Below are 15,940 nucleotides of genomic sequence, written 5' to 3'. Positions count from 1 at the left end.
GGTGCAGAAGCTCCAGAACCCCCCACTTTACTGCCGTCATCCGCACACAACCTTACCTATACTGTAGAGCTCCATCGTTTCGCACCCTAATCCATCTACTTGACCCGAAGCTATCTCAATCACTGAGCTCACTCACCTCGCTCCCTCTTGAGTTTCTCTCGCCAACCCCGCGCAATCGCGTTTAGCCGTTCCCATGGCTCCCCGGATAGAATTCAACGTCGAGCAGATTCGCAACAAGGCGAGAAAGGATCTGTTGTATCTCCTCGAAGGTGTACGTTCCCACCGCCTCGGCCCGCGAGCTTCACCCAAGCCGAAAGCTATGTGATTCATGCATCCGGCGAACTCAACTCACACCTCACTTCTATGTAGGTTCGCGGGAAGAAGAATGTCGTTCTAGATCAAAGCCTAGTCGGGCCGATCGGGACTATAGTCAAGGTTGCCGTCCTTCAAGAATATGGAGTAGATAAGTTCTTCATTCTAGAGAATGATAATGCCGATACCAGCCAGCGCAATGTTGTCTTTATTTCTCGTGGCGAGTGCGGTCGCCATGCTGAAGCCATAGCTGGTCAGTTGCCATAATACGACAAAGAAGTTGCACTCTGACCCCCTCCTAGCTCAAATCAAGCGTATCCAGCGCGAAAGCCAAACCGGGCACGACTTTCACATATTCTGGGTCCCTCGCAGAACCCTCGTCTCCGACAAGCTTCTAGAAGAGGCCGGTGTATTAGGCGATGCCAACATTGCGGAATTGCCACTATCGTTCTTCCCTCTGGAGAAGGATGTTCTGTCACTCGAGCTCGACGGCTCATTCCGCGATCTGTATCTATCTAAAGACGTTACACCCAACTTCCTTATGGCCAAAGCCCTTATGGAGGTTCAAAGAAACCATGGCCTATTCCCGCGAGTGATAGGGAAGGGTGATAACGCAAAGCGCGTTGCCGACTTGCTTTCTCGTATGCGCCAGGAGCTTCTTGCTGGTGAAGATACGCCAGAAGCCAACAAGATTGGGTTGACGCCTAGCACAACCAACGAGAGCGTAATTATCATCGATCGCGAAGTTGACTTTGTTACACCCTTGCTCACTCAATTGACATACGAGGGGCTCATTGATGAAGTCTTCGAGATCCACAACAACCAGACCAAAGTCGACACAACAGTTGTCGGCGCACCGGCACAGTCCTCGGCTGCAACTTCACAAAGCAGGAAGCGAACAATCCAGCTGGACTCGGGCGACAAGCTTTACGAGCAATTACGTGACGCCAACTTTGCGATCGTTGGAAGTCTCCTCAACAAAGTTGCGAGGCGGCTGCAGAAGGTGCAAAGCGATTACGAGAGTAAACACAAAACAAAGACTATTGCGGAACTCAAAGACTTTGTCAGTCAATTGCCAGGATACCAACAAGAACAGCAGAGTGCGAGAATACACACAGGCCTCGCGGAGGAGATCATTAAACATACCCGGACAGACCAGTTCAAGGGTCTTTTGGAGGTTCAACAAAATCTCGCTGCTGGGGCTGATCCGTCAAGCCAGTTCGATGGCATCGAAGAATTGATAGCGCGAGATGCTCCTATCGCGCAGACTCTAAGATTACTGTGTATCTACTCGTGCATATCTGGGGGCATAAGACCTAAGGAGTTCGATCAATTCAGGCGCTTGATTCTAGAAGGCTACGGCTACCAGCATCTCCTCACGCTTAGCAACCTAGAGAAACTACAACTCTTTCTGTCCAAGTCGTCGCCCCTGGCTGGCATGATCCCTATCCCAGGCACCAACGCCGGCCCGACAGGAAGCAAGACGAATTATACATATCTTCGCAAGCAGCTTCGGCTCATAGTTGATGAGGTTCAGGAGGACGATCCAAACGACATTTCCTATGTGTACAGTGGTTATGCTCCTCTTTCAATTCGCCTCGTTCAATGCATTCTGCAGAAGCAATATCTGCTTTCGGTGACTAAAGGAAACAGCGCCAACGCAGCGGGAGCGCCCGCAGGCGTTGGCACGCAAGGATGGCAAGGGTTCGACGAAGCTGCCAAACACGTTCGAGGTCAGACGTTTTATGAGCACCAGAAGGGTGAGGATAAGGCTGTCAAAGCCCGGGCATTGCTCTCTGGAAGTGGCAACAAGCAGACTGTCTTTGTTGTGTTCGTCGGCGGCATCACTTTCACCGAGATTGCTGCTCTAAGGTTTATTGCAAAGCAAGAAGAAGGTAAGCACTCTTACAGCTGCCGGGGTTGCTCTGAAATGGAATCTGACATTGCCTCAACAGGACGGAGAAATATTGTGATTTGCACAACGTCGATCATCAATGGAAACAAGATGATGGAATCGGCGATCGAGAAAGAATCGTTTGCGAAAGAGAGCGTGCCCGCTTCAACGACCTGACATCCAACGTCAGCATACTATACTTATTTATGATACCTAGAATATTATCAAGTACTGGTTACCTGGTTTGGCGCATTTCAATGGCGTTTGAATGATTGGAGCAAGATACCGAGTACATCAACAAGTTACGGTAGGCAGGCATAGAACCCATTCTTTGAAGGACCGTCCCAGACCTTAACAGCACGATTGTAAATATCTTGAAAATGAAGCTCATTAATACAGACTCAGAACTTGAATGTCGTCTGAATGAATTGTAGACCCACCTGTTGGAGGCGTCTGATTTGACCGTAGCGCCGCACGTGATTGAATTTGAAGGTTGCTTTCCTTATTCTGAGGGGCTGAATGGCTGACGATGGATGGCAAGTTCCTCTAAGGCAAAGGAGACATACAGCCTTTGACAACTGAGTTGTCTTCCGAAATAACTCACGCTGAATCAACCATGGACTAGAAAGTGTCCAAAGAATCGATATCGGGAAAAAGCATGTCGCTGTAAAGAGTCTATCCACTCAAATCTTCTCACTGCCTTACCTACCTTAGTACCATGCCATACTCATTAATCCACGACATCGAACGAGTTTAGAAGGTTGGTCATTTCGTGCATGTCCTCTAAACTCCGTATACAAACAAGCTGACTATTCAGTAGGGTCCTGAGTTTTCTTTAGTTCTTTTCGCATAATGCAACTTTCCTCATTTCACTCGGCTCTTAACAATACTCTTCCTTCCGCCAGACAGTAGCGGCCGCAATTTCAGACAGACCAATACCCGAGAAAACCCTTCGAAACCAACGCCGCCATGGGGTCAGACTTTGGGCAGAGCTTCCGCAAGGGGATCGGCATTAGGAAGAGGGACTTGGACGATGAGAACGCCATTGATTCGCTGACCCCATCCGACACTATTGTAATGTCGAACCCTGCGGGTCGTATATCACCTCCAATCACTCCTGATGTAGTTTCGGTGCCTCAGTCGCGACAGACTTCGACAGAAATAGCCTCTGAGATTGCGCCAGAGATTGTTGTGTGGACCGAAGATATGGATATCGACAACGCTAGTCACGTTGAGTCTGAAGATGAATTGTCAAGCATCAAAAGTTATGCCGAGTGAGTGGTCTAACGCCTCGACTTTACGTGCTCGACAGAGTCTTTCAGATCCAATCCTAACTGTGCGCAGGGAGGGGCCTTCTCAGAACGACGATGACCCAACGCCATTTGGGGCGTCTACTGTAGAGGACGCCGTAGGCTCTCTTCCCTCGAACCTCACAGAACTATCAGATCTCTCATCGATACCCTCGACGGTATCGAGTAAGGCTACTACCCCTACACCAGTCGATACTGATGGTGGACAAGAGGAAGACCAAGACCAAGACCAAGACCTTTCAATCGACGACCAGCCTCAGTCTCATCAACAATCACCTTCTCGTGATGCCGAACGCTATAACTTCAATATCAGACCCAAGGCTTCGATACCAACGGATATGTCAGCATACCAGTATGCGTCAGAATGTGTCTTGGCCGCCGAGTCAAGCCGGCTCAACCCATATGCTTTACATCCGGAGGAATACCACCTCCTCCGTCATCACATATCTTATACGCAAGTAACAACATATCTCAATATTAGAAATGGAATCATACGGTTATGGTTCAAACACCCTTGGATCGGTGTGACCCGGCTGGAAGCGGTTGGGTGTGCTAACGCTCGCTGGTTCGACGCAGCGAGTGTTTGCTATGATTGGCTTGTTCGTAGAGGCTATATCAACTACGGATGTGTGCGACTCTCCGAAGCTGAGACAGATGATACTGTTGCACCGGTTGTCAAGAGACAAAAGACCATCGCTGTCATAGGTGCTGGTATCTCCGGACTGGGTTGCGCAAGACAGCTTGAGGGATTGTTTAGGCAATTTGCTGATCGCTTCCATGAACGAGGCGAGCCTGCGCCTCGAGTGGTTGTGCTTGAAGGGCGAGGCCGTGTTGGAGGAAGAGTATACTCTCGCGAGTTCCGGACCAAACCAAAAGAAAAATCTCCAGCTTTTGAAGGCAAGCGACACACTGCGGAGATGGGCGGCATGATCATTACTGGGTTCGACCGGGGAAACCCTATCAACATCCTGCTTCGTGGACAATTGGGGCTTCCTTATCATGCACTGACAGCGGATACTACAATCTACGACAGCAGTGGAAGGGCAGTTGACCCTGTGCGCGATCAGCTCGTTGAAAAACTTTACAATGACTGTTTAGACCGCGTCAGCGAATACAAGTATAAGAATCAACTTGCAAAGCTGGTCGAAGGTCGACGGGACCTCATCGAGGAGGGGCGTGATAGTCCTGGAGACGGCAGCAAGACAATGTTTCAGGAAGAAGAGGCTGCTGCTGCCCAGCAAGATGCACCTCTAGTGACACAACAGAACGTCCCAGCAAAGGTCAATCTGATACCAGTATCATCAGACAAGCTCACAGGTCGGGTCCATATGGAGCCTGGCACTCCCGCGACTACTAAAGCCTCCGACAAAGCAAAATTGATGGGCTGGACAATTCGAGACTCAGCCGACGGAGAGAACATTGATTTAACATCGGCAGTGAATGAAGAGGGGGCAACTCTGGGATCTGTTCTTGATAACGCCATTTCCCAGTACAAACAAATCATAGGGCTGAATGCCCAGGATCACCGACTGATCAACTGGCACATTGCCAATCTGGAGTACAGTAACGCTACAAGCTTGCACAACCTGAGCCTCCCATTGTGGGACATTGATGCAGGTAATGAATGGGAGGGAAGCCATACCATGGTCGTGGGCGGTTACCAAAGTGTGGCTCGTGGCTTGGTTCACTGCCCGAGCTCACTTGACCTCAAGACTAAATTCCCGGTGAAGAGTATATCCTACCATACTGGAGAGGGCATGGCGTCAGCTGCGATTGAGTGCGAAGACGGCTCAGTAGTGGATGCTGATGCCGTGGTTTGCACTATTCCGCTCGGTGTTCTGAAACAGAACAATATCGTCTTCAACCCACCTCTTCCATCATGGAAAACTGATGTCGTTGAGCGACTTGGATTCGGCATTCTGAACAAGGTTGTTCTAGTGTACGATAAGATTTTCTGGGACCATGACAGACATATCTTCGGCGTCTTGAGGGAGTCTTCCAACCGATTGAGTACCTCACAAAAAGACTATGCCGCAAATCGTGGTCGCTTTTTCCAATGGTTCAACGTATCCAACACGACAGGTCTTCCATGTCTCATTGCTTTGATGGCAGGGGAGGCTGGTTTTGAGACAGAACATTCAAGTAACGATAGCCTTGTGGCCGAAGCCACGGAAGTACTACGCAGCGTCTTTGGCCAGGATGTTCCCTATCCTGTAGAGGCCATGGTCACCCGCTGGGGTTCAGATCGATTCGCTCGAGGTAGTTATTCTTCTGCTGCTCCCGGGATGCAGCCAGAAGACTACGATGTCATGGCCAGACCTGTCGGAAACCTCTTCTTTGCTGGTGAACACACCATTGGTACGCACCCAGCAACGGTTCATGGGGCGTATCTGTCCGGTCTAAGGGCAGCTTCTGAAGTTTTGGAGACCTTGATCGGCCCCATTGAGGTCCCGACACCACTGATACTGCCTCGAGACTCTGTGCTGCTGCGCAAGCGTAAGGAGCCTGCCCAAGATCAGCAACCAGCACGACTTCAGGCCTATGAAAATGAGATTCAGACCTATATACAATCGAAGCTTGGGGGTAGACCCTCTCGTCCGGCTAAAGTTGCAGGGAATGCGTATATACTCTATAGCAAGGATCTATTCGACGTTGCGAGGAAGAAGTGTGAGGAGAATCGGAAACCAGGCAAAGGTGGGCGTGCTGTCCCCAACGAAGTTCGGATCATGACTAGTAAGATGTGGAGGGACGCTTCGTCTGAGGAACGCAAGCCGTATGAAGACCAGGCAACCGAGCAAAAGCGCGGGTACGCTGAAGCTGTTCAGGCATGGACCCGGGCCACCGAACGATGGGATCAGGAGGCCGCTGCACTGCGAACAGCTTACGAGAAAGAGAATCCTTTTGGTACCGCCAAGATAACAGAGGCTCCTCACGAGAGTTCCAGCAAACATCGCAGGACGAGGCACATAAGTTATGCGGAGGACAGTGACCTTGGGTTCTGAGATTTGCTTCGACGCATTCCATATTAGGTGTTGATGGCGTTTCTGGTTTCTGTGACTTACAACTTGAGAGGCTACTCCGTTTTGGTTGTTGATGGTTCTCAAAATATAATGGTATCGGTGTTCGGCGTTTTCAGACGAGGGTGGTTGACTTATAACTTGTACTTGAATTTATCGAAGTTTTTTTACAATGAAAATTCTTACTTCCGCTTACAGCCATCGAGAAGCGATGTTTGTTCTGTTTTTCTTTTTTTTTTTTTTTTTTGGACTGCCGTGCATTGATTGCATGGGCTACTAAGGAATTTATTGAAGGCTTTGATACAATGGGGGAAACCATACATGGATGGTAGCCCGATGACATTTGTTACAAAGGGAAGCATTACACCCCATCTTGTACTCCCACTCCTTACATGTCCGCAGAGGCAGTAGCACCAGTGATAATCTCAACCAGTTCTCCGGTAATGACGGCCTGTCGAGTACGGTTGAAGAGAATCTGGTACTTGTTGATCATCTCACCAGCGTTCTTAGAGGCGTTCTGCGGCAATTGTCAGTAAGTGCTAGTCATGAGAGTTACAACCTAGTGATACTTACATCCATAGCGTTTCGTCGGGCAGACTGCTCGCAGGCGTGGCCCTCAGCAAGAGCCCAGTAGAGGGAGTTGGCAAGACTGTACTCGCGAAGGTTGCCAAGAACCTCCTCGTCAACCTCGAAGGCAGAGAAGTTGGCTATGATTAATGGTTAGACATATTAGTGATCACTTTTACATCAATCAAAGAAACTCACGGGACTGCTGGATAGCCTCCTCAGAAAATGCCTCAATCAGGGAAGCCTCGTAGGTCTGAGCGTTGACGAAGCTGTTGTACAGAATCTTGATGTCGGTGTACTCAGTGGGAAGCTGAATAACCTGGTCGGCGATGGCCTGGGCGTCGGCAAAGGTGGGAACATCCTTGCCAATGCCAGCAAAGCTCAGCTGGATAGCTGAGGCGTTGGTTCGTGAGAGCTGAGCCTTGGCCTTCTCACCAATGAGGACGAGGTCAAAGCCAGGCTGCTCGGCGTGAAGTCGGCGGACATATCGGGACAGACCAGAGTGAATACCACCGCAGAGACCCTTGTCGGAAGAGCAGACGATGATGAGGGTCTTCTTGTCCTCAGTCTCGAGGGCCTTGGTCTCAGCGGACTCGTAGACCTCATTAGAGGTCTGACCGTACTTGCGAGAGTCGTTCATGGCGCGCTGGGCTCGGGTGAGCTTGGTGGAGGCGACAATCTTCATGGTGTTTGTGATCTTCTCGATGTTTCGGATGGACTTGAGACGGTCCTCGATCTCACGGAGAGTCGCATAGGTGGCAGCGGAGCTGGGGACGGCGGCGGCCCTGGAAGCGCAAAAAAGGACGTCGTCAGCATTTTCCTTCTCTTTTGTTGGTTTTTCTCTCTGGCGATTATTGGTGATGACGGTGTTGAGACATTCCCCTCAGAGCATTCAATTGCCTCTCATAGTTTTATTGCAACTCGGTCGGTATTGGGCGGGCGTGTGTACTTGTGATGATGTGGCCGACGGTCAAGGGTTGAAGTGCTCAACCGGCAGACAAATTCTTGGGCTTCCCGGCAGCCGAGAGAGAGCCACTGGATACTCAAGGGGAGACGGAAATGAAGGAGGAGAGAAACTTACCGAGCATTAGCTGCGGCAGCAGCTCGGAGAGCTGGTCTAGCGGCTCGTGACAACATCGTGACTGAGGATTAGGACGTAGAGAAGGAGCCTCTGCCAGCGGTGGCCCAATTGATCGCGATATACGGTTCAATTGATAGAGATGGGGTCGTGTAAGGTCGGAATATGAGGTGTATTGGTCGCTGCGGACTAAAGCATTCAGGTTTGCTCTCGCTATTTTCCCGGGTAAATTAGGTAGCCGACCGGAACTTCTAGGCGTTGTGCTTGTCCACCACAGCTGGACATGTCGCACAGTGAGCTCCAGCAATGATTTGGTGCAGTCACGTGATACAGTCTTCGAAGCTCCACTCAAGCCGCAATCGCCGCAACCTTTTTTCTTACTGCATGAATGACTAAGGCAAAAAAAGCTCTTTAGGCCCCCCCGGTTTTCATCCTCTGTGTCAACTCTTCTCTATCCAATCACATAGCAGAATTCTGCATTAGCCCCATTACTGAGTCGCTGCAACTGCTGCGCAACACTTGGCTGAACCACTGAGAACCAACACTGCGGTGCCCACACTCGCTCTGCCTGCCCTTTCACTCAGGTGCCTTGTAGGCCCAGTCCTTTCTCGCCTCGCCTTTCCGTCGCCGGGTCCGGGCCTGTCTTGGTCTTGGCCTTAAAGAAAGCAGGAACGCCGCCTCTCGACTTATTCTCCCCAATCCCATTGTTGCTGATTCCCTCCTCTCCAGCTTTCGTGAATATCGTCAAACGCACCCTCTTCTCCTACATAAGGCGTTGAGGGGATCATTTCCTCGCGCTTTTTCCTTCGATATTACGTTTTTCCTTCGTTTGCAGAGGCCTGTTCTTCGTTCTGTCACGCTTTTGCATCTTCAATACCAGTCCCTGACCTCATTGTGCTTTGGTAGGCGATCAGCCACGGAACGGAAACTTGCCTTGAACTTCACAACTATGAGTTACAGCTCTGACGACGATCGCCCTCTTGCGAGGGCCAACGGCCATAAACGTGAGTTGTGTTTTTTTTGTCAATTATCATACTTCTTTACTGGGTTTTGTTCCCGCGCTCATGCGTCCTCATCACGTTGGCGTTCTCAAAACAAAGTTTAGCTACAACACAGCCTACCACGCGCATGCTTTTGCTGGTCCTTATTCTAACACAAGCATTTCTTATAGTCTCCTCGTCCAAGATTTCTCGCGCCGAAGATGAAGCTCTGGATCAGCCAGTATCCAAGCAGGCTGCTAAGATGGCTGGTCTGTCCGTTCGCAACGGTCCTCTTGAAGACGCAATGGACATCGATGAACCAGCTACCAACGGAGCTAGCAAACGTAAATCGCGTACCTCTATCAACAAGGTCAACTACAAGGACGATGAGTCAAGTGATGATGCTGCTCCTCTGGTTCGTATTCATGACACAGGAAAACCCTTCCTGTGGGGCCAGGTATGCTGACAGTACTATTGCAGGCCAAGCGGCAAAAGAAGCAAGCCAACAGAGTTCCTGAATCCGACTCCGACGATGAACCCATTGCAAAAGCCCGAGGAAAGAAACTTCCCCCTTCCTACGACGAGACTGCCTTGCCCGAGTCCTCGGGCGATGACGACGAGCCCCTTAGTGTGAAGCTCGCGCAAAAGAAGCGCGGCATGGAGAAGGAAGCTGAGAAACAAGCCAAAGCCATACGAGCCAAAGAAAGAGCCAAGAAGCCTGTGGCAAAGAACGCTGTCAAGGATGAGTCCGACGACGATGTCCCACTTGCAAAATCCTCAGCAAGTAAGCGTCGATCTAACGGAACTGCCGCGAAGCGGAAGTCGAATGGTGTCAAGAAAGAGGAGTCAGATTCGGATGCGCCCATCTCCAAAAAGGCCAAGGCTAAGCCAGCCTCATCTGCTAAGAAAGCCGTCAAGGCAGAGTCCAAAAAGGCTAGCGAGAGTGAGGACGAAGAAGAGTATGCTTGGTGGAACGCACCAAAGAAGGAAAATGATGATATCAAGTGGACAACTCTTGAGCACAATGGCGTTCTTTTCCCGCCCGATTACGAGCCTTTGCCCAAGCACGTCAAGATGCTCTACGATGGACAACCAGTTACTCTTGCTCCCGAGGTTGAAGAGGTCGCCACCTTTTGGGTTGCCATGATGACTCCTGCATCCTCTCATCACCTAGAGAACCCTGTTTTCCGCAAAAACTTCTTTGAAGATTTTAAAGAATATTGCGACAAGTACGGTGTTAAAGATGCACAGGGAAAGAAGGTCGCCGTCAAATCGCTCGAAAAATGCAACTTCGATAAGATTTACGCATATTGGAGCGAGAAGGTGGAACAGAACAAATCTAAAAACATGACCAAGGAAGAGAGGGAGGCTGCGAAGGCGAAGAAGGATGCCCTCGAAGCCCCCTTCACTCACTGTTTATGGGATGGTAGAAAGCAGAAGGTTGGCAACTTCAGAGTCGAGCCTCCCAGCTTGTTCCGTGGACGTGGTGAACATCCCAAAACCGGTAAAGTCAAGCAACGTGTCCAACCCGAGCAAATCACCATCAACATCGGCAAGGGTGCCAAGGTCCCCGAACCTCCCAAGGGACACAAGTGGAAGGCTGTGCAGCATGACCAAAAGGCAACCTGGTTAGCCATGTGGCAGGAGAATATCAACCAAAACTACAAGTACGTCATGCTTGGAGCTGATAGCGATATCAAAGGTCAGAGTGACTTCAAGAAGTTTGAGAAGGCACGGGAACTCAAAAAGCACATCGACCGGATTCGCAAGGACTACACCAAGGAGCTTAAGAGTGAAATAATGGCAGATCGTCAACGAGCCACCGCCATGTATCTGATTGACAAAATGGCACTTCGAGCCGGTAACGAGAAAGACACAGAAAACGAGGCCGACACTGTGGGTTGCTGCTCTCTCAAGTATGAGCATATCACACTTGAGCCTCCTAACAAGGTTACATTCGATTTCCTCGGAAAGGACAGTATTCCATACAGAGAGACTGCCATTGTTGAGCCTCAGGTCTTCAAGAACCTGAAGCTTTTCAAGAAGGCGCCCAAGACTACAGGAGATGATCTCTTCGATCGCCTCAACGTCAGTTCTTCTTCCTTTTTTTTTTCCCCCCCTGATCGTTGTATAAGAATCAGTTGCTGACAGAATTTCAGACGGCTCAGCTGAATAGGCATTTGACCGGCTACATGAAGGGTCTGACCGCCAAGGTTTTTCGTACTTACAACGCTTCCTGGACAATGTCAGAACTGCTCAGGAAGCTAGCTTCGGATCCTCGCTCTCGCGGCACAGTTGCTGAAAAAGTAAAACTGTACAATGACTGTAATCGTGAGGTTGCCGTTCTGTGCAACCATAAGCGAACCGTTGGCGCTGGGCACGAGCAGCAAATGGCCAAGCTTGGTGACAGGGTAAGTCTGACTTGTGTATAAGTCGACCACTCCAGATACTGACTCTTTTCTAGATTAAAGGCCTTCGCTACCAGCAATGGCGAACAAAAATGATGATTCTCGATATCGAATCTGGTTACAAGAAGAAGAAGGGTGCCGCCTGGTTCGAGAGGGATGAAGAATTAAATGACGAGTGGGTCAAGGAGCACCAGCAATTCTTACTTGAGGAGCAGCGTACAAAGATCACCAAGAAATTTGAGAAGGACAACGAAAAGCGCAAGGCAGACAAAGAGAAGCCTCTTCCCGAGAAGGAGTTGAAAGAACGTCTTCAGGCTGTCAAGGAGATGGAAGCCAAGTTCAAAAAGGAGAACAAGACCAAGAAGGTAGAGGCTGAAGGCAGAGGCGTTACTGTCGACAAGCTTCTGAAGGCTGTGGACAAGTTTGATGAACGCATCAAGACACTGGAGCTTCAGGCCCAGGATCGTGATGGCAACAAGGAGGTGGCCCTCGGCACCTCCAAGATCGTGAGTACCACCGAAAACGTTGAAATTCGTTGACTGACCTATGATTCATAGAACTACATTGATCCTCGCCTCACAGTAGTCTTCTCCAAGAAGTTCGACGTTCCTATCGAAAAATTCTTTTCCAAGACTCTTCGTGACAAGTTCCGATGGGCCATCAAGTCTGTTGAGGATGAGGATGACTGGACCTTCTAAGTTCTCCGCGAGGGTGTTGGCGTATAAAAAGAAATCGTGCAGGAGGTTCTTGGTTCTATTGCTTTTATACTAATTTGCTTGCTTTTTTTGTTGTTGTTGTTTTTTCTCGGAAGTTTTGTAAGAATACTCGGATATTGCTTTCGACATGAGCCAGGACGAGGCAGAGGAGACAAGAGGAGAAGGCACACCGAGCGAAGCGCGAGCTCGCGATGTGCTTTTTGGGTGCAGGGTGAACGGCCGTAGAACGCAGACGACGAAGTCGCAGGCGCTGAGATGGGTTTCTCGGAGCATATAAGGGGGTTATTGGCGGTAGAGATTTTAGTATCATAGAAATCATACCTATAGAACAAGCATTTCGCATGCTATTGGAGTTTGGTGGCCTCAAGAAAGGGGTTGACACCACCCATGGCTCTGCTAAGGCTCAAGCATGGATGAGACGGGCACGATTCTGATAACTATATTTACTAGTGCTCTCTTTTTCAAACATTTGAATGGCCAGAGGAATGTGTTGCCCATTTTAGAGTATATATTGATCCTCGGAGAATATGTAGGTTGGTTCTCTCATTATACACCGCCTGTCTATCTCATGTTTGCCATGTGTCTATTCTTTACAACCAAATGCATTGCGCCGTCGCTAAGAGCAATGTGTCAAAACCCAAATGCCATCCAATCGCAACTCAGTGCCCCAGGTCCTTAAACGCCAACCAAGCGTGCCATGTCAGTGAGGCATCACATCCATACATACTTGCGGTGTTGTCTACAAGTCATTGTGTGCCGGAAATTGTACAGGAGCCCAAGCCCAAGCCCAAGCCCAAGCCCAAGACAAAATATGCTGTCGAGTCGTAATATATAGGTCATATACCGTGAAGTGAAGTAAAGGTGTTTCTTCTCTAAAAGAAACGACCAGCAAATGCCATGATGCCGGCCAAGAAGGGTACAACGGCAATAACGTTATGTAAAGGCTGAAGAACGACGGCGCTGTTCTCGGCGGGAATGATTTTCCCTTTGGCGTTGAGCCTCCAGCCTTCGGGGATCGCTCCGCCAGAAGGTCGGGAGCCGGTCCAGGGCCATCCGGTCTGTGTAGCCGTAGCGGGACTTCCGTCCTCGGCGATACCTCCGACGGGGACGTTTCCATCTGCTGTAGCGACAGTTCCTTGGGCGGTAGCAGTGACGGTCATGGCGTCGCCATTTTCGTTGCCGTTGATCTCACCGCCGACGGATTCGATTGACTGCCAGGAGCCAGATGTGCCCTTGTATTTGTACTCGTCACCGGTTGAGTAGTCCGTGACAACGACACTCTTGACCTTCATGGTGAAGGGACCTTTGGAGTAGTCTGTTGGTCCACGGGCCCACTTGACGGTGCCTGCAGAGTTTGTGTTGGGGTCACCACCAGCCCAGGCGCCAAACTTGACTTGCATCGGAGTTTGAGGGTACTGGTTATCCTCGGCGTCGCCGGCGTTGAGGGTCCGAACGACAGTGCCGCCAGCCATCCAGACGATGCGGTCCTTGGTCCAGTCGATGGTGTATGTAATCCACTCGCCCTGCGTATTTGTCACGTCGTGAAACTCGCCGCGGTTGTACGAGGTTGTCTGGCCCTTTCCAAAGTAGTTTGACTGGATCTCGTCATTATCGGAGCCGAGCCATTCAATGTCGATCTCGTCGAGCACGTCGGACTGGAGAACGAGCGACGATACGATACCAGCTCCGGGAGCAGCCTTCATCGTGATCTCGACACGGCCGAACATGATGTAGAAGAGGGATGCCAGCTGCGGCGCGTCATTGGCGCGGGCGACGGTGAAAGAGACGCCCTCGCTGTCGTATTTAGGCGATCCAGAGGCTGCGAAGGAGTTTACCTCGCCTTTGGAGAAGTCGATGTCGATGCTCATGCCGAGAGCATCATCGCTGGGACAGTTGCCTATAGGTGTCTGGTTAGTGGGATGATGGAAGGTCGACTGGGGGATAAAGGTGTGCGTACTGTTCTGAAGAGGATTGCATTTGCTCCATGTCTGGGCTGAGACTGTAGAAGCAAGCAGCACCGTGGCTGCGGCCGCGGCCGAGACTCTGGATATCCATCTCATGTTGGGCTGCGGTAGATATAGATAGTATGTACGGTGAGGTGATAGTCAACGTCGTCGATGTAATTACTCTGTTCTTCAACTTGTCTCGGGTATCGCTGTATCAGTACTCGATAATGTGTAGTATCAGTAGTAGCACAAGGGAACAGACTCGAGGCTTATGATCAATTGCTGGTGTGCGAGATAAGGGGAGGAAGAAATGGTCAAGATGCAGGTTCCCGCCCAAGACTAAAAAGCGAAATGTGACGAGCAAAAAGACAAGACACGTCACGTCACACGCTTGGCATTGGAAATTTAACTAACGCTCACCGGTTTCCGGCTTCTTCTTGGGCTGCCGCGTAATAGCAATTGGTCCCGTACTTGGTTGTTTTGGCGCCCGAGGATGATGAATTGGGAGGTTGGGATCGTTTCTTGTAGATATTACCTAGCTGCCTACGGAGTAGTGCTGTACCCGATTCCGTGTTGCCGGGTGGCTGGGAAATCGGGTGGCTGGGCGGGCCCGGCCCGTGTGGCGCCACGGGATCCCGGCACCGTTGTTGAAAGTTCGATTACCCTATACCGCGGCGGTGCCTAGACTTATATCACCCACCGCCACTTGACATTCATACCTAGATAAAGAGTCTGGGTTGTATACGGACGAGTTCAGCGTTGCTGAGTTCGTGTATTGACGTACGTCAATTTCTTCAATAGCCTTGTATGGCATCGGCATGGTATACGTGTCAAGGTCGTAATGTCAACGTTGCACGTATTCTCAGTGTCCGCCTCGACCTCAACTTGGACCTACAGTAGTACAATTGTCATCAAGAAGACGAAAAGGTGTTTGCTTCAGGTAAGCAGGACAATATCTCCCGCATATCAACTACGTGAACCCGTAAGATATGTCAACACGGTTGAGGGTCATATAGACTGGCCTCGCACTCATCTCGATCCTTGTAACGGCATGCAACGAAACATCCCTTGCTGAAGTCTAAATCGGCATCACTCAATCAGAATCAATCGTCAATCTACTGGCATGTTAGGGCTAGATCTTTTGTCTCATGAAACACTCTAAAATGCGCGCCCTCGCATAAAGCGTACAGCCACAACCACTCTACCCAGACCAGATCCAAGACCTACACGTGTACGGTAAGCCATGTCGCAGATCAGCCCTTGCATCATCTATGGCACCGTCATCACCCGCATATAAGCCTCCATGCCATCCCTCCCTCTGGCCTCTGCCACGGAGTTTGCTGGAATGGTATGTACATTACAGATCGCTCGTCCGTCCAAGTCAAGTACCCTAGACAACATCCTCCTCCATCGAGGAAATCATGGCGATTGGGGATCCAATGACATCCATACCTTACATAGAAGTGCACCACACACCACATACATACATCGTACCCTACACCGACCGCAGGCAATCGAGTCACCGACATTTTGACCACCTAGCAAGTGGGGGGAGGAAGCAAAAGAAGAAAATTGACGAGGGAAAGGGACCAGATCAGCAAAACTGCCCGCATCGATATAGTAAAACTTTGCTTCCCTTGAAAAACTAAATATAAAGTACGTACTCACTCCGTACTACATGTGCTAAACTGGGCCGATGATCAATTCCAGTC

The 15,940-nt window shown here is 50.2% G+C and overlaps 5 protein-coding genes across 5 annotated transcripts; 3 read left to right on the top strand and 2 right to left on the bottom strand.

Annotated features, from left to right (window-relative positions):
* Nucleotides 1–193: 193 nt before the first annotated feature.
* Nucleotides 194–2,383, top strand: J7337_002639 (uncharacterized protein; the record flags this gene model as incomplete). Its single annotated transcript, XM_044820366.1, has 4 exons — nt 194–271; nt 370–565; nt 615–2,207; nt 2,268–2,383. The coding sequence occupies 4 exons, from the start codon at nt 194–196 to the stop codon at nt 2,381–2,383; spliced, it is 1,983 nt and encodes a 660-aa protein (XP_044684666.1).
* Nucleotides 2,384–3,175: 792 nt separating this feature from the next.
* Nucleotides 3,176–6,518, top strand: J7337_002638 (uncharacterized protein; the record flags this gene model as incomplete). The annotated part of the gene is made up of 2 exons (XM_044820365.1): nt 3,176–3,480; nt 3,551–6,518. 2 exons carry the CDS (start codon nt 3,176–3,178, stop codon nt 6,516–6,518), a joined length of 3,273 nt encoding a protein of 1,090 aa, XP_044684665.1.
* A 403-nt stretch (nt 6,519–6,921) lies between these two features.
* Nucleotides 6,922–8,237, bottom strand: J7337_002637 (uncharacterized protein; the record flags this gene model as incomplete). The annotated part of the gene is made up of 4 exons (XM_044820364.1): nt 6,922–7,050; nt 7,107–7,240; nt 7,299–7,885; nt 8,182–8,237. 4 exons carry the CDS (start codon nt 8,235–8,237, stop codon nt 6,922–6,924), a joined length of 906 nt encoding a protein of 301 aa, XP_044684664.1.
* An 890-nt stretch (nt 8,238–9,127) lies between these two features.
* On the top strand, nt 9,128–12,264 carry J7337_002636 (uncharacterized protein; the record flags this gene model as incomplete). The annotated part of the gene is made up of 6 exons (XM_044820363.1): nt 9,128–9,182; nt 9,350–9,615; nt 9,639–11,246; nt 11,318–11,569; nt 11,623–12,072; nt 12,124–12,264. The coding sequence occupies 6 exons, from the start codon at nt 9,128–9,130 to the stop codon at nt 12,262–12,264; spliced, it is 2,772 nt and encodes a 923-aa protein (XP_044684663.1).
* An 890-nt stretch (nt 12,265–13,154) lies between these two features.
* J7337_002635 (uncharacterized protein) lies at nt 13,155–14,337 on the bottom strand (the record flags this gene model as incomplete). Its single annotated transcript, XM_044820362.1, has 2 exons — nt 13,155–14,166; nt 14,240–14,337. 2 exons carry the CDS (start codon nt 14,335–14,337, stop codon nt 13,155–13,157), a joined length of 1,110 nt encoding a protein of 369 aa, XP_044684662.1.
* Between the last annotated feature and the right edge of the window lie 1,603 nt (nt 14,338–15,940).

Source organism: Fusarium musae, chromosome 2 (assembly GCF_019915245.1).
Source record: "Fusarium musae strain F31 chromosome 2, whole genome shotgun sequence".
NCBI classification, from domain to species: Eukaryota; Fungi; Ascomycota; class Sordariomycetes; order Hypocreales; family Nectriaceae; genus Fusarium; species Fusarium musae.
Note: the sequence above shows the minus strand (reverse complement) of the source record. Positions and strands in the feature narration are given on the sequence as shown.